This window comes from Arvicola amphibius, chromosome X (assembly GCF_903992535.2).
Source record: "Arvicola amphibius chromosome X, mArvAmp1.2, whole genome shotgun sequence".
Classification (NCBI taxonomy): Eukaryota; Metazoa; Chordata; class Mammalia; order Rodentia; family Cricetidae; genus Arvicola; species Arvicola amphibius.
This window is the reverse complement of record NC_052065.1, coordinates 27,507,426-27,534,766: the sequence shown is the minus strand read 5'-3', so window position 1 is coordinate 27,534,766 and position 27,341 is coordinate 27,507,426. Positions and strand designations below refer to the sequence as shown.

The 27,341-nt window shown below is 38.9% G+C and overlaps 2 protein-coding genes across 5 annotated transcripts in view; one reads left to right on the top strand and one right to left on the bottom strand.

The window, feature by feature from the left end:
- Nucleotides 1–27,341, top strand: part of Cask (calcium/calmodulin dependent serine protein kinase) — a 331,839-nt gene that overhangs the window by 186,649 nt on the left and 117,849 nt on the right. The window lies entirely within an intron of this gene.
- Nucleotides 17,996–19,407, bottom strand: Gpr34 (G protein-coupled receptor 34). The gene has a single exon (XM_038316599.1). The coding sequence runs from the start codon at nt 19,390–19,392 to the stop codon at nt 18,268–18,270; it is 1,125 nt and encodes a 374-aa protein (XP_038172527.1). The 5' UTR covers nt 19,393–19,407; the 3' UTR covers nt 17,996–18,267.

Below are 27,341 nucleotides of genomic sequence, written 5' to 3'. Positions count from 1 at the left end.
AGTTAGTGGGCAATCCACCTATAAACATATTTAGTATACTTCCTTATGATTATTTTCTGAAGTAGTTAGCTTGACTATTGTGATTGACTGCAGTTACATTCAAAGACTTAATCACACATAGCTAATTATTTTTTGTGAGCATGACAGAAGGAACTGCTCTCCAGTAACTCAATAAAATACCGATATAAATTTGTCTTTAAGCTTAATTTCAAAATTGTCTGCAGATGGCTTCTTTGCTTCTTTTCCAAGAGTAGAGGAAAACAAAACGTCAAGTTTTCTTAGTTTTGCCAGCTCGATCAAATCAAGCATCACTCTGCTGGATTAAAACGTCATGGTCATCAGTGGTCTGGAGGCTGTTTTGAGGTTGAAAAGGCTGATGCCCAGAGATGCTCACTGTGTTCACAGACTATACCCAGGGACAGGAACCCAGTTTAAAACCAACTCTTTCTCCACTTCAAGTTGGAATGTGCTGCCTTCATTTGGAGTTGAAGTAGTAGTGAGTCCATCAGTTCGAACATTTTATGATGGATTTGGAGATCCTTGGAAGTAGCAAATGTGTTTCAGAACAAGTTAATAGTCATAGCCAATTATGAAGTTAAGCTTACACGCAAGATTGTTTAGTCAGTCTATGAGCGAACCACTAAGTGAAGGGAAAATCCACATAGCCAGAGCTATGTATAAGAGCTATGTACATTAGCACTGTACCACTAAACTACCTACATCCCTAGCCCAGTTTTGCCACTTCTTGTTTCCAGACCCAGTTCCACCCCATCTGCTTACCATTCATCCAGTATGTAGAAGATGAAAAATCAGGTTTATTCCAAGGTTGATCCTGAGAAGCTGGAGAGGGCTATCATTAGCAATGCTCTACCTTAGAGAACTGAGTTACAAGAAAGGGCTTTTATAGGGAGGGAAAGTCTGGCTTGTGTAGTGGTACAATGGGCAGGAAGCTCTGTGCCCATTTCCCTTCCCCTTCTGGCAAGAACATACTAATCAACCTTAACCATCTAGGGCTAGTTACAAACATGCTAATTTTCTACTTAACCTTCACAGCGATTTGTATGCTTTATGTTGGTTGACACAGAGAATTAAAAGAACAAGGAGGGCTACACATTCTGATGTTATCTGAAAGTCACCAGAAGTTTGGGATCTATAAATCTAAAAATTGTTTGGCAATTACCATCTTCATCATTTTGCTATACTTTTCTTTAGCATTTAGAGTAACAAAAGGAAGAAGAGGCAAAGGTGACTGTCAGCAAGGGAAGGAGGGATGGGCTTTCTCCTCACTGTCCCACTGCAAAGCCAGCCTCTCCCTGCCTTTATAAAAGCTGTTTCTCTTTTGGCAGTAATGGGGATAGAACTCAGGGACTTTTGCATATCCAGCAAGCCCCCTTGAATTCCCCAAGATGGGCAATCCCTTAAAAAGTGGCCATTGTTACATTGTTGACTGTTTTGTACTTTAATGTTCTGTATTTTTCTTGAACAGTGTGGGTTCACGCAGATATTTATTGGAGTTTCTGCCACGGTTCTAGTGGCATGTGGAAGTCAAAGAACTAGAATGGCTAACCATAAACTGGAGTTTCTTCAAATTCATGAAGATGTGATGTGGTATACAGACTCCACATGCTCTGTGAATTAGAAAATGGAAGAAACAGTAAATCAAAGTGCTTCCAGAAAAAACGTGAAAATAACTGAAGGGATAGAACAGAGACTGTGAGAACTCGTGGTGGAAAACGAGGCTCAGAGGAGTAACAGGGCACCGAGTGTGACATCTACTAGTAAAATGATGGAAAATTTCTAAGAAGTAGAAAATATTTCAGGTAGTAGAAAAAAATTAACATCAGGTGATAATACACTAGCAAAAATGTTACTTCTCAGGGAGACAGTTCAAGAATATTAAGCCAAGTTGTAAATTCTCTAGGAAATAAAAAGTGTTCCTTTGTTACAAGGAGGTTTTTTTAAATTTTTTTTTGTTTTGGTTTTTTGTGTTCCCCATCATTCACCTCTTCAAAGTTCTACTTTATTTGTCCACATGTAAATGTTCTTATGTGATTACTTCTTCTAGCATCTGACCAAACAAAGTGTTCTGCTCTCATCCTATGATCTGCCTCTTGGAAACGTTATCTTCCCCAAGTTCAAGTTCTGCCTTGAGCTAAATTTTCTTGGTGCGTGTGTCAGGTGGCTTCAGAATTCCTTTGAAGTACTTCAGTAAGAATGATCCAGAAAGTGGCTATGTTCTCATTCAGTTTTGCAACCCATGGTGAGCTGTTTTTACTGACTATGTGAACTTGGGGAGCAGGAGGGTGCTCAAGGTCACATGTACCAGTACCTATCAAAGCCAAAAGCCAGAGGACATGAGATAACTTAGTCATACTTGAACTTAGGTGTTTCAAATGGGAAGTTTTTTTTTTTTTTTTTTTGCCTCTTCATGCTAGTATCTAATCTGGCTGTAACTGGCCTTTTAAATTGTCCATCTGACCAATCAGAAGCTCAGGGCATTAAGAGGGAAACTGATATACAAGACAAGAACACATCTTATTTTGTGCACATTTAGAACATTACATACTAAAAATCATGAGTTCTCTCAAAGAAGGCCATGGTAGTAAGCATTGTTCAGTTCAGTGCTTACCCAAGGCAGTTTGCTCTAGAAGTGAAGTGCAATCCTGTTACTCAAAGATGTGGTTTGTTCAAGCTCACTCAACCTCCTGTTCTCTTCAGGATGTGGTGTCTGGCCACAGCCCTGTTTCCAGCTCTACTGCTCTCAGGCCTTCATGTCTATTACAAGAAGCAGTAATCATGGGAGACCCATCTCTACCTAGAGTTCAAGCCCCTTCTCCAATAGCCCTAACAGAGTAGGCTACCCATCCTAATATGCCAATTCAAGAAACAAATGAAAAATTGCAAGGAGCAAGAAAAGGAGAGTTAATCACATGCACACATCAAAAATAGAAACAGTTAAGTGTCTAGTGGCCCCAGGTCCCTCTGCAGGTTACTGACATCAGCTATGGGTTTTATTTTATTTTATTTTATTTTATTTTATTGGGGTTTTTTCGAGACAGGGTTTCTCTGTAGCTTTGGAGCCTGTCCTGGAACTAGCTCGTGTAGACCAGGCTGGTCTCGAACTCACAGAGATCCGCCTGCCTCTGCCTCCCGAGTGCTGGGATTAAAGGCGTGCGCCACCACCTCTGGGCCAGCTATGGGTTTTAAATGGAGGACAAAGTGAGGCAAGAAGTCAAGAGCTATGCATAATTGTCAGCCTTTGTCAAGGTGTAGCCAGTACTTTGTGTGAATCACCTTGTGATCAACAAATTGTTGACTCAGTTCTGGTTCAGCAAGGTGGGCTGTACAAGTTCTTACTGTTGGAGGGGACAGGGTGGTTCTCAGGAGATGGTTGCTCATACTGTAATCCTTGTTGTGGATAATTGACCTAATCTGGGGGGTAGACTCCAACGGACTGAGTCAGTTTCAGAAGCAACCATTCTTTTCTGTGGGTTCTTTGAAAGCCAAAGGTAAAGATGGAAATGGACCTGCAACTCTTTGTTACTGCCATGTCTGTGCTGTCTTTGCAGTGTTCACAGAAACTTTCTTTCCTGAAAAACAGGCATTTCTGAAAATGAAGCATGTGACAAGGTTCTAAAGGTAATGTGACCTATTGCATTGCCACCCAGAAACACACGCACACATTACACCACAAAACAGCAGCTGGGAAGGCAGAGAAATTAAGGTAATTAGTCACACATCAGCGTCCAGAGTTCTCCACTGCTTCTTTCCAAGAACAGGGTTTCCTGGCCATTTTATTACTCGCTACTTCTTTTGAATTTCTAGATAAAACTGAAGATCAAGGCTGTGTTCCATGTCACTTCCTGTCTTTTATTCAAGGAAAGCAGGGAGGGGTTTCAAGGGAAGGTGAGGGAGAACTAGTTATGAGGTCTTCCTTCCTGTACCTGTTAGTGTCTGAATTTAGTTTCTCACACTGGAAGCCCCAAATATTGAAGTAATATGTTTTACATAAACTGCTCTTAGAAAAATTGTTAATAGCCAGGCATGATGGCACAGGTCTTTAATCCCAGCACTCAGGAGACAGACGCAAGTGGATCTCTATGACTTCGAGGCCAACTGGCTTTACATAGAAAGTTCCAGGTCAATCAGTGCTATATAGTGAGACACTGTCCTGGGAGTAAGGGTCAGAAAAGGAGAATTTGATACTAAATGACAATCCCTTAACTACATTTTTATAATTATGCATATACATACATAGAAGTTGTAGGATATTGTGGAGATAAATGCCATTATTTCTTCCACTTTCTATATGGTAGATACAGGCTCATAGAAGACAAACTTATTATCTATGGTAACACAACTAATATAAGGCCTTGATTTGACCTCAAGTATTAACTGCTACTTTATCCTGACTCACATCAAATAGGATGGCACTCCCAGAATCTGCATTGTTCTTAGTTATTTATTTAAAAGACATTTTATACCATATATTTTTATCATATTTTCCCCTCCCCCAAATTCTTCCTATCCACCCAACTTTATGTTCTCCCTCTCTTCGTTTCTGTCTGTCTGTCTCTCTCTCAAAAAGCCAAAACCAAAACAATGGTGTGTATGTGTGCATGTGTGAGAAACAACAAAACAAAAAGCACATGCGCACAACATGGAGTCTGGTTTGTGCTTATTGCTGCTTTTGATAAGGTGGCCGACTAGGTATCTCCTTGGACCAAAACCAGTTCTTACTTTTGTACCCATTGCCAACTTTCCATGTAATCTGAGGGTCATGCTTTGAGATTCTGAATTTAATGTTACCCCCTTTACCCAGTGGGTGTTAGCAATCATTGATTCCTGTTAAACTTGGGGTCCCTTCCGTTGGCACTTGCATTGTGGTAACTTTTGATGTGTGACGATAGGTTAGAGTTGAACTAATAATTTCAAGTCATCATTCCAAGCAAGTCTTTTTTTCCTAAATCTTTTTTTTCCACATTTTTTTATTAAAGATTTCCATCTCCTCCCCTCCTCCTCCCCCTTCCCTCCCCTCCCTTCCACCCATACCCCCACTCCACCCCTCTCCAAGACAAAGAGCCATCAGGGTTCCCTTCACTATGTTAAGTCCAAGGTCCTCCCAGCTCCCCCTAAGTCCAGGAAGGTGAGCAACCAAACTGACAAGGCTCACAGTAAGCCCGTTCATGCTGTAGAGTTCATGCTCATTGCTGTTGTCCTTGAACAGCTCTGTTCACGGCACTGTTTCTAATATTTTCTTGTTGCCTTTTCTTTCAGGGAAAAGCAACCTGAAATGTAATGCTTTCATAAAACTAAAGCATTGATGCTTGGAAATAATAAATGTTCTTGATTTGCGCATCTCCAGAAATAAATACCTAGTAGGAAACAATTGAAGAGAAAAACTTGCATTAAATTTTAAACAGGGCAGCTCTCTAAGCTGCGTGCTTCTTTAAAGCTTGGCCGCCAGAGGGCAGTGTATCACCAGTGTCAAATCCTTTGCTAGCCCAAGCTGAACCTGCCTACATTGCACTCATTTCCAGCTGGAAACTAAGCAAATAGAAAAATGTGGGGTTCGTCCTCTTAAGCCCTAACAAATCTATAAATATCATTAGTCTAGTGGATTAAGACCACTTTAAATACGATAAAATTAAAATAATTTTAAAAACAGTCATTTCTGTCCTTATGATGAAAGCCATGAGTAGGCTAGATCATTTAAGGATTCTTTGGTTTGCTTTTGTTTTGTCTTGTTCTAATGACTATCATAAGAGTTGCCTCTGTGAAATCGTCATGACTCTAATTATCCTGGAGGTTAAGGTCTGACAGGATGGTGTGATGGCACAGCACCCAGGAGGCAGAGATCGATGGATCTCTGTGAGTCCAGGCTGTCAGCTACAAATGAGACCTCCCTCCCCCAAAGAAAAGGAAAAGAAAATCGAGCATTTTGTCATGGGATGGTTTTGTGGCCGTCTTCAGGTATTTAACTTTTAAAATAAAATTATGGTAACTGATGGATATAGTTTGAAAAGTCAGATAATACTAAAATTCTTATAATGAAAATAATTCGTAAATATATCTTAAAGTAGATTTTACCTTCTGAAGAAAGTATTGGAAGAGATGCCCTTTAGCCTCAACTGGCCTCACTTCCTCCTGTAGCCTATCAGCTGGCCTGATCCTTCCTTACCATTCATCTCTGCATCAGGGGCACACACGTTGTTTTAGCCCTGAGAAAATGTGGTTTGCCACCAAATCTTCAGTCCTCCCGCCACTTCCCATCCTGCCTGGGGCTATCACATAGCTACACATTCCCTCCGCCCACCTGACAGACAAAAGAACTGGCAAGTAAACTCGCTCCAAGAACTCAATTTTTCCTAAAGAAATGTATTAGATCCATTATCGCCTTTTTAGAAATTGGTTTTGATACATTCTTTTCATTTTCATCTACCACATTCCTTTTGATATGCTTTCAGAGTTGGTGTGCTCACTAGACTTTTATGTTTTATTCCTCCACGTAGAGTAAGCTAGCTCCTTCCTTAGGGATTAATAAGGTGTGTGTACCTTCGAGTCCACTGTTTCCTCGGCAACATTCCTCAGAGCAAAGATTGTGCTTCACAAAGGACCTGCCATGTCCCAGGCAGGTCTTGGAGCTGTCGCACTGCTTTGGTTCCTCCTCATATTGAAAGCTACATTAAATGTGCAATGGATCTGGGCCATTTCCTTTGTAATTGTATCCAGTATTAATAGCCTTCCCTTTCTTTTGCTTCCGGAACATTCATCTGGCTTTGCGGTAAAACTAGAAGAAAAGCCTGTTCCTGCTAGCTTCTAGTAGTTGGTTCAACCCTGGGAGTGGGTAAATCGATGGAAAGACAATCATTCCAGAAGGGTGGAAGAGCTTCCACCGTCCTCGGCTGTCCTTGTCACTGTCACTCAAAGCTTCACTGCTTTGGGGATTATAAATCTCAAATCATTGGACCAGGATGCTCACATATGTTTACTTAGTCTTTGCTCCCTAATTGCCACAGCAACTTGGAACCTTGTAATAGTTACCCACAAGAGCTGACCCCCTGTGTCCTGTGTTTTTCAAGCCTCACTGGCCACAAAGGGGAACTGAATATGAGCATGCATGCAAACCTATCAGTTCCCTGTGCAGCCAGCTGAATGTGTTTGTTTAAAGGATATAGAGGAAACGGTGTTTTTCTTCTGAGTACAGACTGAATTTCCCCATCCAGATGAGCATTTCTGCTTCTGGCAGATGGAGAGGGGGCGTGGAAAAGAAGAGGGCATGCGATTATGAGAAAAGAGGCTTAAAAGAGAAAGTAGAGACACAGAGGCAAAACTGAACTGAGGAAGAGAAAGGTGCTCAGTATAGGAAAGGAAAACAGCAGAAGGGAGTGTCCCGCTGCTAAGAAAGTCTCCATTCATAGGGCACCAGAAAGGGCAGGAAGGAAACAAAGGAAGGAACTGGCGCAGAGGAACTGTCTGTAACACCTATGCCAACAGTATTAGCCGAAGGCGTAAAGAACTTTTGATCTAGAAATTTACTGTTGGGCAGTGTTTGAAAATAGAGCACAGACTGGCCATGGTGATGTGCTCTTGTAGTCCCTGGACTTGGGAGACTCGGTCAGTAGAGTAGTGTGTTGGAGGCCAGTCTGGGCTACAGAGAGACCCTGCCTCCAAAAGAATAAAACAAGTAACAGCAGGGTAGTTAGAATTGCTACTCTCACTTAAGTTCCTGTCATTGAGGCAGAATTTTAGAGAAGGTGCCTTGTCACCATTTTCCATTGCAGCGTGACTAGTCAGCCACCCAGATTACACAGATATATACTAATGTGTCCTCTGGCACTTTTCCAGATGCCCTCATGTTCTTTGTCTGCTTGCTGAGTTTCAGAGTATGGTCTGGCTAGAATAGCGCAGAATAGACCTGCTTTCCTATCCCAGTCACCACTGTTAGGAATGTAAGCGACAATCCTGTTCCTTTTGTCGGTTTCTTCCAGAGTTGGCCCAGAGCTGCTTTCATTGTATGCTTCTCTAAATCTTGTGTTTACCCTCAGCTCTTGGTCATTGGTCTTTATGTATTTCTGCCTTTTCCCTAGCATTTTGGCTATTTGGGTAACATACCGAATAGTTTCTGCTTGCTGGGTACATTTATTAACTCATTCAACCCTCTTAACAACTCTCTAAGTGAGGTACCGCCATTACTCATGTTTTGTTTGTTTCTGGAGGAGGAAGAGCTTGTCCAAGGCAATTTGTGAATGGTGGAGCAAACATTTGAACTCAGGCAGTCTCTAGCCTGTCTATTATGCAACCTCTCTGTTCATTATTTACTGTAATGTTATTAAGCTCTAAGTTGGATTCCTCCTCCCCAAGATTCTCCCCATGGTAATATCAATGAGGTCATAGATCTGACTGCATATCCATTGGCCAACATTAATACCCTGGACTGTGGAAATAGGCACAACTGACTTTCCCCAGCACATCTTCCCCTTCATTTTCTTCCATTCCTTAGCACAGTACTAATTCTTTTCTTTAATTAACATGTGACATATTAATATATTTAATCAGAAGATCTGATCTAAGAGAGTATTTCTTAAATGTGTTCTTACATCGTACATCATATGTGAGCATTTGGGTTTGTAGTTTTAACACTCAGAAAACATTTCTATGTCCTCTCTACTATTTATAAGTAAACGACTAAGCTGTCAAAAATATGATTTCACCTACAAAGTGTAGAACCCTTGAGAAATGATATTAAAAGAGTAGTGACTACTTAGATTTATTGATGAATTGGTTTTTTTCCTTGCTACAATTGCCTGACAGAAGAAGTAATTGACCTAAGTATAATCACATGCAGGTGGAAGTTATTTGTAACCATTTAAACAAGAAAATATTAGTATTCCAAATATATAAAGAGCTACTTCAACACTTTTTTATTATCAATTAATCAATTTTTCCCAGCCCGATCACAGTTTCCCTTCCTCCTCTCTTCCCAGTTCTTCCCCACAATCTCACCTCCACTCTTTCTCCATTCTCTTCAGAAAAGGACAGGCCTCCTAGCCATGGCTTATCAAGTTGCAGTAAGACTAGGCACCTCCTCTCCTATTAAGGCTGGAGTAGGCAACCCCGTAGGAGGAAAGGGTGCTATCTCCGTCTGTTAGGAGTCCTGCAAAAAGACAGTTACGCAACTGAAACATATGTGCAAGGAGCCTAGGTCAGTCCCATGCAAGTTCTCTGGTTGTTGGTTCAGTCTTGTGAGTCCCCATGAGCTCAGGTTAGTTGATTCTGTGGGTTTTCTTATGATGTCCTTAGCTCCTCTGACTCCCATAGTTCTTCCTCCCTATCTTCCACAGAATTTCCTAAGGTCTGCCTGATGTTTGCCTGTGGGTCTCAGCTTCTCTTTCCATCAGTTGCTGGATGAACCTTCTCTGATGATGATTGAGCTAGGAAGTTAAGCAACTAGGGAGGAGCGGGAGGTACGACTATGAGTAGACCATTTACTCGAGAAAGCCACATGTGGGAAGTGTTATGGGAGATGATGCTCCATTGCCCTAGTGATCAGGAAAGTGTGCACTGAAGCCACAAGGAGATACCATCTTATACCTATCTGACTGACAAACAGTAGGCGATGAAATCAAGTGTTAGCAAGGATGTGGGCATCTAGGAGCTCATTTCCTCCCACTTGTGAGATTTAGTGTACAAGTACTAAAATTGCTTTGGAAAAGAAATTATCAGAGCTGGGACATGCTGGAGACCTGTGTAGTCTTACAGCCAAGCATTGCTGCTTGTAGATGTCAGCTCTAAGGAACCTCCATGCAAGGATCCTAGGTGAACAGAAAGCTTCTCTTCACTTCACCATGGCTCCTACTGACAGAAAAACTGGAAATCACCTAAGTGCCGATTGGTAGGGGAAATGTATCCTAAAACACTTCATCTGTGTTAAACACATAGATAGTCATAACCATAGCGGGGGAAAGTTATAAAATGATAAAAAAAAAAATAGGGGCTTGAGAGATGGTTCAGTGGTTAAGAACACTGGCTGCTCTTCCAGTGGACAGGTTCAGCTCAGACCTGTCTGTAACTCCAGTTCCAGAGGATCTGACACCCTCATGCAGACATACATGCAAGTAAAACACCAAGGCACATAAAATAATAATAATAATAATAAAGAAACTATAGAATTTTAAATGGTAAAATAGTATTTATAACATTTATAACATTTAAAACAAATAGTGTATCTTATGCATGTGTTATAAAAATACAAAAATATACATTGAAAAGATATATATTAACTTTAGAAAGACTTTGAGGGATGCTGTGAGGTAAACTTTAATATATCTAACTTTGAATTTTGTGTGTAGGCATTAGAGAATTATTATTATCACTACCTTCTATATTTAGACAAGGTCTCAGTGCATCACCCCAGCTGGCCCTGAACTCACTGTGAAGCCTAAGCTGACCCTGAATTTGCAATCTCTTGCCTCAGTATGTTGAATGGCTGGGACTACAGGCATGCACTAACATGCCCAGTGAGAATATTAAAACCAAAACATTAGCATCTGTTAATTTTGAGTCATAAGTACTTAACTGTCTCTTGTAGTATGGATATCCCCCCTTTAAAATATGTTTCTGTTTTTTTAAAAAAATACTTAGTCAGGTATAACAATACATACCTGTAAAATTCTGACCTGACTAAACAGTAAGATCACAAGTTCAAGGCCAGCCTGTACTAAATATTGAAGCTGAACGCATAAAAGAGGGGTGACGCGAGTCAAATAATCCCAAACTGACTCCAAAATGCTGTGTTCTAAGGCCTTTCTTTATTAATGGGGAAAACTCACGGAACAGGAACATGGATCCAACCTCAAGGTGTAGTGCGTAGGAAGAAGAGAGAGAATTGGGCAGGCCAGCGGCTTTTTGGGAACCCAAAAGTCACGCCCCAACCTGGTCCAGCCTCCCAAAGGCCATTGGGTGAAGGAGATTTCCCATAACCTCCCCCTTTTGTCTAAATAAGAGAATTCCAAACCCAATACAAAATAAGAACAGATATCAAGTATAAAATTAGAATTATAGCCAGCATAAACAATATTAAGCAAGGAGCTTATATAAAATGTTTTAATAATCATTCTATGCTGAAGAGTCTAAGTCTTGTGTTAGAAATGGTTTGGCTATATCATAAGAGGAAGGTAACTATGACTATCTAATCTTCAGCCCCATCGAAGGCCTGAGAAGGGAGATAATATTACTTGAGTAGGCAGGAAGTGCAATCAAGCAGTTTCTTAAATGTGCAGTAGATGACAAAGACAACTGGCTACCTGGGCAATCACCCAAAGTCTCATTTGCAATGTTGAAGCAACCAACTTTGGCTAAGGCCTAGAGTAGCTAACAGACCATTTTTAGAGGAAGGAAAAATTTTTTAAACCATCTTACCCTGTCTTGGCAAGGTTTGGCAGTCTTTCTTCTTGTATCCTGCTTGTCCAGTCCAGACATCGTGCACTTTGTCAGAGGTCAGGGCATGGGCAGTTCCTTGCCCAAAGGCCAGTTGTGCCAAGAAGAAAACAAGCACCCAGTGGAGTGTCTTTGGTGCTTAACATTCTCTCAGTAATAGATCGGTGCTGCCAGGAGCAATTATGTCTCACATCAACAGAACCCTAAGTTATTTAAAAATGCCATGTTCTACAATTCTTTGAAGTGGTTGAAGATTACCTATCTATGCAGAATACAGTTTCTATGTATCTAAAGAACCTAATTAGTCTGACTATGACAAGCATGAATGACTGTTGGCCTATAATACTTAATATCTATATAACTTAGTGACTAAGACTTTATATCAGAATATTAAACAGTCTTTAAACAACTATGCAGTAAATGAGGACAATGACCTCAAAGCACAGTGTATAAGTATCTTAATCAGAGGTAGAAATATATAATGCAATATTATGAATATATCCTAAAAGTATATCAACATACACAACGTCTTAAAGAGAGGTAGAGACATACATGCATACAATCTGAGAAAATAACTTTGTATAGGTGTACAAATATTGTAAAAAGAAATAGGAGCATATTCAATATAACTAACTTGTATCAATATATAAGAATCTATACCAATGTAAATTGTAAATAATAGCTCACAAGTATTCACTCTATTAGTGTGAGTAAGTTCACAGGAATCTACCTATTATCCCATTCAGTTTTCCCTCTTTTTTAAAAAGGAAATCTCTGGGCCTACATAATTTTGACCCCCAACCCCTGCACACATGCAACACACAAATATATAAAGACTTGGCGAGTACCATGGTACTTAGGTAGAGTGAAATGACAAGGAAAAACATTGTCTTAGCAAAGACGGTGTCTGGGGAATGAAAGCTGATGAGTTTGCATTCCCTCGGGTAAATATAGCTGCCACTTACACACCACAATACAGTGCTATGGTGCACGATGAAAGGCACACGAATACAGTTTTACATGGAGTTCCATCCAGTGGCTTGTAAGCATTAAGGAAATAAGAGACAAAGTGGGAATTTAGGACAAATCTCTTATCTCATTTCCCAGATCTCTGCCCATTGTTCCCACTACCTAAGCAGCTCACCAAGTCTTCATTTGCAAACCCAGACAGAGCTCAGTGGCACTGCAGTGGCCACTCGGCCAGGCTATGACATGGACATTTCTCTATAGAGATTTCTATCATTATTAATTAATTTATCATCCACAGATGATCTAGTCATCTATGCTTTTTAATGTTTATGGTCTCTTTATTTACAACTAACTTTGTATTCCACTTATAATTGCTTTAGCGTGATACAAAGTAAGGCCATAAATTGGCTTTTTTATTTTAAATTTGCACACACTATTTATTAAGCCATTTCTTCCTTCTAGAAACTTTTTGTGTTGGGGGCTTTTATTCGCAGTGATCATCTCTCAGAAAGGGATGTATGACAATCACCTTGGAAGCTTTTTAAAACATAACAATCACCTTGGAAGCTTTTCAAAACTATGCAAAGCTTTGGGTCTCCCTCAGATTAGTTCCTGCCCTATTCTGAGAACCATTCACATGTCATGCACTCCCCTTATATCATCAAAGTTGCTCTCTGTGTCTCCTCCTTTGCTTTTCCTAGTGAGGAAAAGAACATATTCAGTATTAGCTAAGTAAGTTTCTGTTATCAGATTAGGTATCCCTTATCTGAAATGTTTAGCGCCATAAGTGTTTTAGAGCTTGGGGTTTTCTGATCTGGGAATATCTGCATAGACTTTACTAGTTGATCATCCCTACCCTACAATCCCAGTATCTGAAACTTTAAAACATTTCAGATTTTGGAGCATTTCAACTTTAAGGATTTTAAAATTAGGTATGCTCAGTATTTTTTAGATACCTAAAAAATAATTGTGCAGCATCCATATTGTCTGTTGAGAAAATTCTGTTTTATGTTTTATGAGTAATTTTTCAGTAGGCTTTGGTTGAAATTGTTGTAATTTGATTAGTTCTATTTTTGTATGAGCAGGATTGATCTGTTTTTTTAAGTTAAAAATCAAGGTTCATGTACAATTGCCTTTTCCAAAGATTGTAGAAATAGATACCATCAAATAGCCTGGTTCTGTGCAGAATACTTTCTCAAAACTAGCAGCAATTGAGGTGTCACTCAAGGGCCAGGCAATTCATGTTGTCCTTATATGGCATTGCACATGTGAGTGAGATATTATTTAGAAGCTTGTTCTGGTTGCAGATCATTTGCAAGGTGAAGATATGCATATACTTCTGAATTTCCTTTTTCTGTGTGTATTTAGAACTAACCCTTGTGTTGACAGATATTTCCTACATACATACATACATACACCAATGCTCAGAAAGAAAAATAGATTATATGTAATAAATAACCCTAAATTTAATGTATTTTTAAAAGCTCTAGAACTATTCTCAAGATTCAGATTATTTTAAGGAATGTTTATAGATGAAATATGTATCAGTAAATAGCCCATTATGTTATTGCACGTGGATAGACTTTAGTCAAATTTTACTTTATTGTGAATAAGTTAATTCAGTAAGCTTTTACAAATAGTTTATAAAGATTGTGTCACTTAATATAAATAATGAGATAGTTTCCAGAACTATGGGTATTTTATTTGAATGGTCCTTAAAATTAGAGTAACAGGTAGTATAGTGTGTGCAGTATAATGTGTGTGCTGGCATGCATGCCTGCGTGCATATGTATGTGTGTATGACGGATATAGTTGTGCATGCATATGTGTTCTGGTATGTGCACTGCTATGCAGAAGCCAGAAGAGGACATTAGATGTCTGCTTTATCTATCTTCAGGCCAGCTGGCCATCAAGCTCCCAGGATCTGCCAGCCTCTGCACCACCACTCCCCTAGCTACTCAGGTTACAGCTCTTACCCGCTGTCTTAATGTTGGTTATCATTGCTGTGATGAAATACCATGACCAAAGCAACTTAGGGAGGAAAGGGTTTGTTTGGCTTATGCCCATATCACTGTTCATCATTAAAGGAAGTCAGGGCAAGAACCTAGAGGAGAGAGCCAAAATAGAGGCCATGGAGGGGTTTCTGCCTACTGGCTTTCTCCTAATGGCTTGCTCAGCCTGCTTTTTAATAGACCCCAGGACCACTTGCCCAAGAGTGACACCACCCACAATGGGTTGGGTCTTCCCCCATCATTCACTGTTTAAGAAATTGCTCTACAGGTTTGCCCACAGCCCCATTTTCTTAGACATTTTCTCAGTTGAGGCTCCCTCCTCTCTGATGACTCTAACTTATGTCAAGTTGACATAAACTAGCCAATATACCCTCTGAGCCACATCTCTAACTCTTGATAGAGTTTAAACTGTTTTTATTAATAGAACATTAAAAGGTATGGAATGCTTACTATTGATAGAATCTAATTTTTCATTATTTAAAATTATATAAACAAGTAGTAAATTTCATTTAAATAGTATTTGATACCATTGTCAGGACAACAATTAAAATTGCTTTAACACTTTGTCTAAGCCTCTAATTATACTGAAAACTTGTTTCTATCCTCAGATGTTACTTGTGTTTTCAAGTATACTTTTGCTTAACTTATTCTTTATTCAAGCTATTAGTGCACTTTCTGAACTATCATGCTCACTAAAACTGAGTGCTAACTATATACAAGCAAATCTATTTAAAATAAAATTCATCCCAGTCAAAAATTTTCATGCTTTTTTCTCATTCAAGTTATTTCTATTTTTGGCAGTTTCTTAAAATGTTATCATTTCTCCTAACCCTTCTCATATCTCTACTTCACTCCCTTCTATTCATTTAATTATTAGTTAAATAAATGTATAAGTGTATAAATACAACATACTGTGTCTGTTTAGTGTTGCTTATCTATATATAAATTCAGGCTCAATCACTTGGTATTAGATAACCAATTAGGGGCCCCTCCCTGAGGAAGACTAGTTAGCCCCTCTTGGCAGTCATCAGCTGTCTGTACTTCTTCATCTGGGGGTTTGGCCCCATGAAATTTCCCTCATCCATGTTGTCAAGTCAACTGGTATTGTCATTATTCAAGTCTTGCTAAAGCAACCATATTGTTGAGCTTTCTTAGGTATAACATCAGTGTCCTATCTAGAAGACACTATCTTGCAGCAGATTCTGGCCCTGTCGTTCTTAAAATATTTCACTTCCCTCTTCCACAATGTTCCCTGAGCCGTGAGGTATGGGGATTGTACTATAGATGTATTGGTTGGGGCTGGGCGGCCCCATGATCAATTGATTGAGCTCTGCATTTTGACAAGATGATGCTTTTTGTAATTGTCTCTCTCTGCTGAAAAAAAAAAAGCTTCTTATCTGTGGGTATAAGGGTTATTTAGAATCCCACTGGATCTGACCTGAAAGCTTTCTGTATGAGGACTAGCTCTTATAGTACTAGAAAGTACTTTACAAGCTGCCAAGAGAGGGATGCGACCAGTATCCTACGCAGCGGATACCTATGAGCTACAATAATGACCGGCATGGGAAGATACCTCTACAGGTGCAATAATGACACGTATTTTGGTAGTAACTTTCTAATTTAACTCAAGGCCTGATTGACAGGAGGGACATAATTTCTGGTACTATAACCCTAGCCAATTCTTCAAGGCTAGTGAGATCACATGTTTTAGAGGAGAGCCTACAACTGCCACTTTACTTAAACCAGTGTAACTCCTAACTGCATTCTAATGAATGCTTTTTGACATTGATTTCCCAGCCAGTGGCCTAACTTGAGTTTTAAGAAGTATTCTAGGTTTGCTATGTTGGCACACACCTTTAATACCAGCAGTCAGGAGGCAGATGCAGGAGGATCTCTGTGAGTTCAGGGCCAGTGTTGCCTACAGAGCGAATTCCAGGACAGCCAGGGTGACATAGTAAGTCTCTGTCTCAAGAGTAGTAGTGGTAACACTAGTAGTCATTGTTGTCATCATCAAGGTGCCGAAATCGCTGTGTTGAGAAAGTCTTAGACTGCAGAAGCATTCTGACTTTAAAAAAACTTCACATTCCGTGATAGAAACATATAGATTCTTGCACTTTGTCACGACAGCCTTGGACATTTTCAGACAATGGCATTTGGGTTCTGTGTATAGCAAAAAAAAAAAATGTACACACTAGCCAAATTTTTGCAGTTTCCCCAAGGATACCTCCTCTCTAGATTGCAATATCCAATTATCCTTCTGCTCTATTCAGAATGACTGGGGAAAGGCTGATCATGCCCATTTTTAAAAAGCATCTTTTCTTCCCCATCTTATTTGACCATCTATCTTTATTTCCTTTGTTCATTCAACTACTTGGAAAATATTTATTGATTTCTAACTTGCCAAGCTACACTGACCTAGGAGTCAGTGTTAAGTCCCTTCTCCTTAGAGCTTACTATTTGTTCTTGAACATACATGAAGTTTTCAGTTTGCTCCTCAATTTTAACATGCAGATATACAAAGTATTTTACTCAGAAATTTTTCAAAGTGACACTTAGGCACCCGGGTTTAATACGCATTAAGCTCTTACCATGTTTGTGTCAGAACTCTTCACGTGTGACCATTAAGTTTAAATTGGTATGTATGTTGTACGCTATCATGTGTGCTTTGAATTTTTATAGTGTGTACATAAAGAAAATGATAGTATTTTAGTATTTTACATAAGTGACTTACTCTTATGTGTGGTTTTCTTTCTCACTGAATACTATTTTTTCACTCGGTGCTATTTTTATATGTGTATGTCTGTTTTGCATGCATGTATGTTTTTGCACCACATTTGTACATTGTCCCAGGAGGCCAGGAGAGGGTGTTGGATCCCCGGAAACTGGAGTTCCAGGTGGTTGTGAGCTACCATGTGGGTACTGGGAATCAAGCCAAGGTCTTCTGGAAGAGGAGCCAGGATTCTTACATTTCTCCAGCCAACTCAATACTATTTTTGAAATGTCCCCATTTGATGCATGTGTGTGTACTTTTTTGCACTAAAATGTTAAAGGTACTTCATGTGGTAAAGAAACCACAGTTTACTTCTTCATGCTTTTCCTGATACATCCTTAATTGTTCCCAGGTATGACAACTGATCATCGTTGTATGTACGTTTTTATATATGTATTTGCATGCTTCTATAAGAGCTGTACCTTGCGGTGGACTTTCTGGGCCATAGCATCGCATGAGTACCCTCTTCCGCTATCAGAATGTGAGGTGGATGAATCACCTATGAATCTGCTTTAAGTCAGTCCTTTGGCAGGCTATCAGACTCTTAGCTTATATATTTAGTATTTAAATTCTTCCCATTTTTATAGAAGCAGTGATAGTGATAGTGGGTAGTGTCACTTTTATTAGAATTTTATTAATTCATTTGTTAGCAGAGATTTAAGCATAATTGAATACAACAGCAAGTGATACACACTTTTGAAGTAACAAACATGTTTTCTGCTTTGTTTTTAAACATATTTAAAATTAGTATCAAGTGCCTAATTTTAGTAACTCTTTAGTGACTTGAAAAACAATGGCACTTCATTCATTTTGCTGTTAAATCCATGAATTTCCCTTAACTTTTTAACCATTGTTAAAATGTTAGCTTAACAGTAAATTCTGAGAAGATTCTACATATATTTAGAAAATCTAAGGATAAATGTAAGCTTTTGGCTTGAACTAGTTTACAATTAAGCAAGTAAAAGATCACTTCTAAAGATGAAAGTTCTGGACATACTAGAGATTTTTTTCAATAGTTTTCCCAATCTCAAGGAATAAAGAAGCTGGCTTATGCCATTTCGTTTTAGCACATTTGCCTCAATTACCCTTAGTACTGTACTGCGTTTTGGCGGCGGCAGATAGATCGTGCAGGGAATATCCTGGCTTAAATTCTGAAGTGCTTTCACTTCTGCTTGCTTCACTTTGAAATCGTCTAAAAAGAAGTTGGCACATGATTTTGCGAATATTACTGGACATCAGGAAATACATGACTGGGTCTAAGCAGCTGTTGAAAGATGAAAGCACCAACATGATCTCATTGGTTTTGTGAACGATTTCCTTCCAGTAACAAGAAGACACATGGAGCTGTGAAGAAATGTAGACAAATCGGAAGGCGTGATAAGGCACAAAACATATAGTAAAAATGAGCAGTACGATAAAGGAGTTCCGGGCTGTTGTAGCATATTTGCCAGAATTCGGAAATTTTGACCTCCTTTTAGAAATTCTCAGTAGATTTTTGCCGATCTTAATATATGAGAGGATTATCAGTAGGAAAATAAGCCAGAACATTACCACAAGAACATAGTTAAAAATTGCTTCTCCCTTTGCATTGTGTCTGTCTCTGTAATGGAAACACATTGTGGAATTGTGCCCTCCCTTCTTCAGTGTCAAAATGATCATAGTTAAAAATCCGGCAAGAGCAACTGTCCATACTATACAGCAAACATAAATACTTTGCTTGGTGGTTATTGCCCTTCTTTGTTGTATAGACCGATTAATTTTTACATAGCGATCCAAACTGATAAACCCAAGCAAAATAATGCTAATGTACATGTTCATGTAAAATAGTGTCCCCACAACTTTGCAAAGGATCACACCTAGTGTCCACTTATTTTGGTTGATGTGATACATTATGCGGAAAGGGAGGCAGAAGATGAGTAGAAGGTCTGCAATGGCCACGTTAAGTAGATAAATTTGAATGGAATTTCTTTTGCGGTGGATGCCCAGAAATACATAGAGGGCAATGATGTTCCCAACCAGTCCCACGATGAAAATAACAGAGTAGAACGTTGTTAACACCGTAGATAGTAATTTTTCATCCATCGGACAGCTAGTAACGTTTGGCACTCTTGAGAAATTTTGTGAGGCTTGGTCGCTGTAATTAGCTATAAAGTACATTCCATAGGAGGAGCAAGGCCAACTGTCAGCTGAAGTAGTCGTCATTGTTACAACGTGACTTCTCAGTGTCTTCTGTAGCTATCAAGACAGAGTACTGAGTGACATGCTCTTTATGTGCCCTTCTTTATTTCTTCAGTTTCCTATAACAGAATGTCAAACATTGAGTCATTTGCTGCGATAATAGCCACTACTGTAACACAAAGCATAAATAAGGGTTTCATTTCAGACCTTATTTGGGACCACTGGCTATCTACATAATGTGTGTAGTAGCATGATTGTATCACAAAACGGTAAATACGGTAGGATCTCTCTAATCTTTTCTGTTGCTACAGCACACCGAGAATTCATTTCTTTTATTATATTAAAATAAAGAATTGAACCATATGAGAATCATTCTTAGCAATATTGTTATGGGAATATAGATAGTAAAAAAAAACAGCAGCTCATATTTTTCAAGGATGAATATCAATATCCCCTAAAGGTGTTTATTGCCATGGGTGAGCTGGATCCCCTGCTGCCCCCGCCCATCTTCAGAAATGCTTCCTGTCCTGCCCCTTCCCTCATAGTTGGCATCCATTCATTTTGACATATATTGCCATATGATGTGTATTGAATATGCTGTAGTGATCTCTCTTTCCACAGTGAGAATAGAAAAAAAGGACACAAAATGTCTTCCTTCACCTAAGACCAAGATAAGAGTATTAAAAATTACTTATCTATAGAAATGTGCAGTCACCAAAACAGACCAAGGCTGACACCCTGCCTCCTTTCATAGACTGTTATAGTCTATCACAGGACAATGCAGTGGTCATATAAAACCAGATCCGATAGCATCAAATAAGCCACTCCCACCCTTGAAGTGTAGGGCAGTAATATAGATGGGAAGCAGTTTGTGGAATCCGAGATTATGAAAGGTTAACTAACTAAAGTTTAATTATCCCTTGAAGTATATCATTTGAGATTGTCACCAGAACTTTCTAGATATATCAATTCTACTTTGTCCCAGTGCTGCTTGCTATTGAACGATTCTCAGGCATTTAACTATTGGGACCAATTATATATGTAAGGAAAAATCAAGCAGGTCTCCTCACATTCTTTTCTTATAGTAGTGGCCCTGTTATTTTGTAAAAAACCCTTTCATGGGCCTAAAATAAAGACTGTGGGGGCAGATGAGATGGCTCAGTAGGGTAAAGGTATGGTCTGCCAAGGCAATGTATTTACCTGAACCTGACCTATGGTACCTACATGGTAAAAGGAGAGACTGACTCCTGCGGGTTCTCTGACATCCAGATGTATGCAGTGGCACATTCATGTCACACATACATAAATACATAATACATGCATACACACAAATGAATAGATGTAGTGAAATTTTTGAAAAGCAGGGCTTTCAAAATCATGCCTAACTTCATAATCAATGACAAATGAGCTTTTCTAAGCCTCTTTGCTCATTTGTAAAAATACAAAGCTTTTATGTGAAACTCTTAACCCTGATACATAATCAGTGTTGAAAATCGTTTGCTTTGAGCCTAGCTCACCTAGCTCAGTGATAGAACACTTGCCTAGTATGTGTGCGGCCCTGGTTCAATTCCCAGCACTGAAAAACAAGCTATCTTTAAAAAACTAGGTACCTTGCTAGATGATTGTGGCGCACGCCTTTAATCCCAGCACTCAGGAGGCAGAGGCAGTCGTAGCTCTGTGAGTTTGAGACCAGCCTGATCTACAAAGCTAGTTCCAGGACAGCCATGGGCTACACAGAGAAACCCTGTCTCAAAAAAAATCAAAACAAAAATACTAGGGACCTACTATGATTAGTCTAAACATCTCACATTCACGTAAGTACTGCTTGTATATTAAGACCACTGCCTCTGCCTCTGCCTCTGCCTCTGCCTCTGCCTCTGCCTCTCTGCCTCTGCCTCTCTGCCTCTGCCTCTGCCTCTCTGCCTCTCTGCCTCTCTGCCTCTGCCTCTGCCTCTGCCTCTGCCTCTGCCTCTGCCTCTGCCTCTGCCTCTGCCTCTGCCTCTGCCTCTGCCTCTGCCTCCTGAGTGTTGGGATAAAACATATGTAGAACCACTGCCCAGCTAGAAAGAATAGATCTTAATTATGATAATTAATCTCTCCTTGTTGTCATTGTCTTATGATATTATGTATTAAGCCTAGAACTTTCTACAAGTAGGCAAATATTCTACCACTGAGCCACATCACACCACAATTATTTTTTTCAGTTTTTCTTCTGTTTTAAATTAAGCATTTTTAGTTAGTATACAAAATGTATTTCACTAAATATAACATTTTTATATGCCATGTACTTTGCTCATATTCACCCCCACCGCTTTCCCTTGCCCTTCCTTCCTGTCCCCCTGCTTCCCTCCCTTAATAGTACCCCTCTGCTTTAATGTCATATGGATTGATAATTGAATAGACAGACAGATATTTAACTCTATAATCTACATGAAAGAAAATACACAGTCCTGTTTTTCTTCACCTCATTATTCCTTGTTCCCCCTCCCTTAGACCCATTCTTCTCCCATGTTATCCTCCTCCTGATTTTGTCTTCTACATATTGTATTTTTAAATCTAGATTCTTTATATTAGAATAAACATGCAACATTTGTCTTTGCATAATAAATTTCTTGATTTGATGTTATATAGAGAGAACAATATTTGGAAGAATGTAGCCTCTCTTAAAACTGTATTTGGTTAAGTATAGGCTTTTAATAGAAAGTGGCATTCAGCTTTAAATTTTGACAGAGCAAAGGAGTTGGTTCCAAGGAAGAGGAAGTGGCTGGTGAGGAGGAAGTTCTGTTAAGCCATCTTGAGAACTGTCTCCACAATTTAGGACCATGGAGGGAGAACAAAGAGAAAAGGAGTGGGAGGAAGGAGTGAAGGAAGAACTGGGGCTTGGCGGCTGTATCTCAGATGCACAAGACAGATTTCACAATGTTTGTAGAAACATACAGGCCTGATCTGACATCTCAGAATGCAGGGACAATCTAGGAAGGGCTTCTGATAATGCAGTATGCCTTGCCAGTACGAGAGCAAGAAGCTCTCTTACTGTTGTGTTGTGTGGTTATACAGGAAACTCTCAGAGGCTCAGGTGGAGACATCCTATCTGTAGGCAGAAGGATGCTGAGACTCAGGTGGTATGACTGACAACTGAGGAAGCTGAAGTGACTTGGAATAGCCATCCATAAGTAGTTTTTCTTTCTGATGTATTTTGAACCCCATTAGGATTAAGAACCACGTCTGTTTTGTTTGCCTCTGTGTCCAGGTGCTTAGCACAATAAATATTCCTGAATGAAAGGAGGAATTTGGGAGAAGTCGATATAAAGTGTTCAAAGTACAAGTCCTGAAGCTTAAACTGCATTCATGGAAACACAATTCCCTGTGCTGTATCAGCAATATAATACAGCCTCCCCCAAAACTAACCCCATCTTTGAAACTCATACATCTATAGGGTTTTACATGAAAATTGTTATTATTTACATGGATTCTGTCCCAGGCTGATAGTCTGTCCTGTAACAACCATTTTTAATCAGCCTCAGTGGTATACTTAAGAAATAGGGAGAAGTGGGATTCAAATAATGCCATAGAGATAAGTTGATGGAAATAGGCACATTAATCTATAGATGAGAATGTTTTGCAAGGCAATGGAGAAGAGGATCTTCTCTTCTTATTCATGTCTGCAGAGAGCAAAGCAAGGACCAACAATAGAAAGTTCAGAAGCAGATATTGCCTCCTTATGAGTAAATGCTTTTGTAGAATGAAGCAGTCTAGCCTGGAAGGTACACCAATCTTAGCACTAGGAATTCAAAGCTTCAGGACTCTGTAAGGAGGGATTCTTAGTGGTACTCAAATCTGTTGATGAGCATCCCTGTGAAGGCTTTTTAAAGATACCCATTGTCGGGCGGTGGTGGCGCACGCCTTTAACGCCTTTAAGCACTCGGGAGGCAGAGGCAGGCGGATCTCTGAGTTCGAGGCCAGCCTGGTCTACAAGAGCTAGTTCCAGGACAGGCTCTAGAAACTACAGGGAAGCCCTGTCTCGAAAACCCAAAAATATATATATATATATATAATAAAGATACCCATGTCTGTCTTCTTCCTGGATACCCTGTATAGTTTATCTGGAATGGGCTTTGTGCACTGATTTCTTCTAAAAGTTCCTGGGAGGTATCCAAAGTGTAGAGTCAAAAATGATTGAGCTAAATGGTCAAATGATTAACTAATCATTATTTAGCACTTGCCACGATAAAATTTCTTTTATATAGTCTTCCTGATAGTATATGAGGTTTAAAAAAAGGAGCCATAAGTAGGCTCTTTACCCATGATCTCAAAGCTTTGAAGTGGAAATGCCCAAAGGACTCGGCTCTGACTCTGACAACCCCTGAACCTCCTCACTAAACTTCACTCCTGTCATAGCTGATCATCATTTTCTTATTAATGCTGAATTCTATAAGTTGGTAGTAGTTTGACATGATCAAACTTTACCACCATCTACCTTGGTTGTTTTAGGAAGAGATTGTACCACCTTGCTTTGCTCCTTTGGAAGAGTTACCAATCTTTCCATTTGTTTGATCTATAACAGTATGCAAATAAATCCAGGCTTCACAGAATAAAATCATTGATCTGAATTTTCAGAGTTATTTCTAGGCCAAAGAACAATAATCAAGTTGTTTCTAGGAAAATAGTAGCACAATGAACGTATCCCTGAGATCATTTCCTCAGCTCTAATATGCAAATGTAATTAATTAATTAGCTAGTTGGTTAACTATTTAGTAATGGTTGGACAAAAGCACTAATAAGTCTTTTGAACTGTGTTAATGTCAAGTTGAAGAAGAATAAAGCAAAAGCAATGTGTTCAATAGCCACAGGAACATGTCGTACCATACCAGATAGATAGCCCAGCGGTCAGTGATTATCAACCATTTCAAAAATTATATCCTGTTTCAAACTTGGTAACTAACTTCTGTTGCCTTTAAAGTTGAGAACTGGGCTTAATGACTCATGCTTGTCTGTAATCACAACTCCGTGGGAGTATGAGGCAGGAGAATCACAAATTCACAGTAATGGTAAAGGCATGAGCCACCACACCCAGAATTAGTTATAATTAACTAAGAATTAAGAATGTTTATTTATATTTCAAAGGCTACTTGTTTGATGTATTAAGAATTTTCCAGAGAAGACAAGAAGAAATGAATGTGCTCTATTCACATAATAGACCTGACTTGTAACTCAATCAGTAGTCATTCGTTTTTTTCTGTTTGCAGCCCTGTGTGAGCACTTGTACCCCCAACTACCTCCATGCTATCTCTCCCAGGTTTTCTTCAGTGGCTGCAACCAAGAAAATAGCTTTTAAAATATAATTTGGGCATTGTTTCTAACAATATCACGTGCTGAAATACATACCTATTTGCTAATGAACTGATAAAAATGAGTCTATTCGGGCCATGCTTCAGAAGTTGCAGTAGTTGCTGCATACAGAACAACAGTTGAAAGCATGTTATTTGGGAAATAATGATATTAGTAATATATTTTATTTTCTTATAAACTTAACTGTCCACTTTTAATTTTAGTTGTTTGAATTAATTCTTTTTTAAAGTACATTGTGCTTTCTTTTTCTTTTCTTGAGTATTCCCTTTATTGAGTTCCAATCCAAAACATAAAACTTAAATTTTAATTGGTCTGATAAGTTCCATAAAATAGTAATAATATAAAAAGTATTTAAGATGGGGAGACAATATAGCTTAGTGAAGTAAAGAGATTAAGTAGACAAATAGTGCGTAGTACATTACAATTAAGATTACAGTGTTTGAAAATGACTTACAGTTGATTCAAGTTGAGCTGCAAATCATTATGTTACTATACAATGTCATATAAATGATGCAACTGCATTGTTATTAAATATCCTATCTAAAAAGGCAGAACCTCGTTTGAAAACCAAGCAGAGGTGTTGTCCAAGCAGTTTGATGTTGGAAAGATTTGCAAATATCAGAATAACATTATCAGCATACATTGAGCTTCACTTTGAATGTTTAGATAATCAATATTTAGCTGAAACAAAGGCTCGTGTATGCAGTTTAAAAATATTAGAGAATACTTACAGTTGAGGCTTTCCTGGAGTAAACAGAGTAAACCCAAAGCTCCCTAGACAGGTTGTGACAGCTGGGCTCTTCCATCCGGTGATGGTGCAATTGGCTAGAGTTCTCTTCTTTTTTATATTCACATGTGGTGCAGTTGTTTTTCCGCTTTTCTTTCTTTTTTCAGTGTAACAGCCCTTGGGCTTCTTTTGAAGCTATTAAAAGACCCCACTCTGAGCAAGAGCAAGAGCTGAACTTTAGGAAATTACATCTTCTGTATGCGTCTCTTCTAGCTTAAACTAGGGAGTGCTTCAGTCATCCTATAAAATGCCAACAAGCCATAAAATACAAGCAGATCCCCTTTCCAAAGAAATGATGACTGATTTGCTATATGGATTTTAGAATACAACCCCTGAACTTCTGTTTCTTATGGATTCATTTTAGAAGTTGCATGTCATGAAATGGTCTTTTGCCCTGAATTATACTAACATTGGTGATAGCCCTTTTTTTAACTCTTCAGTTTTGCTGAAGTTTTATTTGGTCTCTACGTTATTTTAGTATACTTTTGTATCTTCTTTTAAGACCCTGGATTTATTTCCTAAACAACCTTAAAAACCGAGGACTAGGTGTGATTTGTAGTGCCATTCTCTCTCCTCATCACAGCAATAAACTTACCTAAGTAAACTGGAGTGGTCTCTCCTATTTCAAGGAAAATATGACGAGGCTCTGCAGCTTCCATTCTGGTCCCAGTCCACTATTTAACCACCACCAATTCATTTGTGTAACTGCTGCCCTGCACTTGAGTGTCATTTCCCCTTTTGGTTGTTGTCAAAGCATAATTGTCAGTCTGCAGCTTTGTTTAAATATCATTTAACTCATTGGGATTCATCTAACATTTTAAGTATTTCTAGACAGATTCTTCTAAATATCATAATCTCCAGAGATTATTAAGAATCTAATACACAAGACAGTAATTTTACATTGCTAGCATAAAAATATTTTATAACTCTTACTTCCCCCTTGTGAATCTCTGAGAAAGCAGATGCTCACTGCTTTTGTCTGGCAGTATTTTTTTCTCTTGCTGTGGTAAGCGACACATACCACTGAATTTACCACGTAACCAGTTTTGAGTTTATCATTCAGTAGAGCTAAGTACACTTATATCATCATGCAACAGATCACTGTAACATTTTCATGTTGCAAAATTAACACTCTAAACCGCTATCCACTAATTTTCTCTCCCCCTAGTCTCAACATTAGCAACCTTGATTCTGGGATGTTGAGTAAACCTTTTGTGACTGGTTTATTTTAGTTAGCCTATTATCCTTGAGGTTCATTCGTGCTGTAGCATGTAATATAATTTCCTTCATACTTAAGGCTGTATATTCCAACTTTGGCTATATTTTATTTTCTTTATTCATTTATCTTTCAGTGGCCATGTAGGTTATCTCCACTTATTGGAAAATCTGAATACTGCTGCAACAAATGTATATATGCAAATATCTCTTCAAAATCCTGGCAGAATTTTTCATGACTAAATGAGTCATAAAGTGCTTTTTATCTCCTAAAAATATAATATAAATACTATTTATGTGTTGTACTATTTCCCACGCCTAAGCCATCCCATTTCAAAATAGTGTTCTTAAACTTTCGTGTTCTCATATTGTAGCCACATTTTCTTCCCAATGTGAATCATCAGGGTTGTCATCAGATTTGACTGTTATCTTCTAGTTCTTTATATGAGCCTGTCCTGTTCATTCTGAACTTTCTGTTTGTCATCATGCCCTCTTTATGTGAAACCCAACCCTAGTGAAGTTCAGCTCACTACCTCCTGCAGTGAGGATGAAGACTGCTGGGTACAAGGATATAATCCTACACAGTGGCCTGGCTTCAGATTAGCTGTCAGAAACCTTAAAT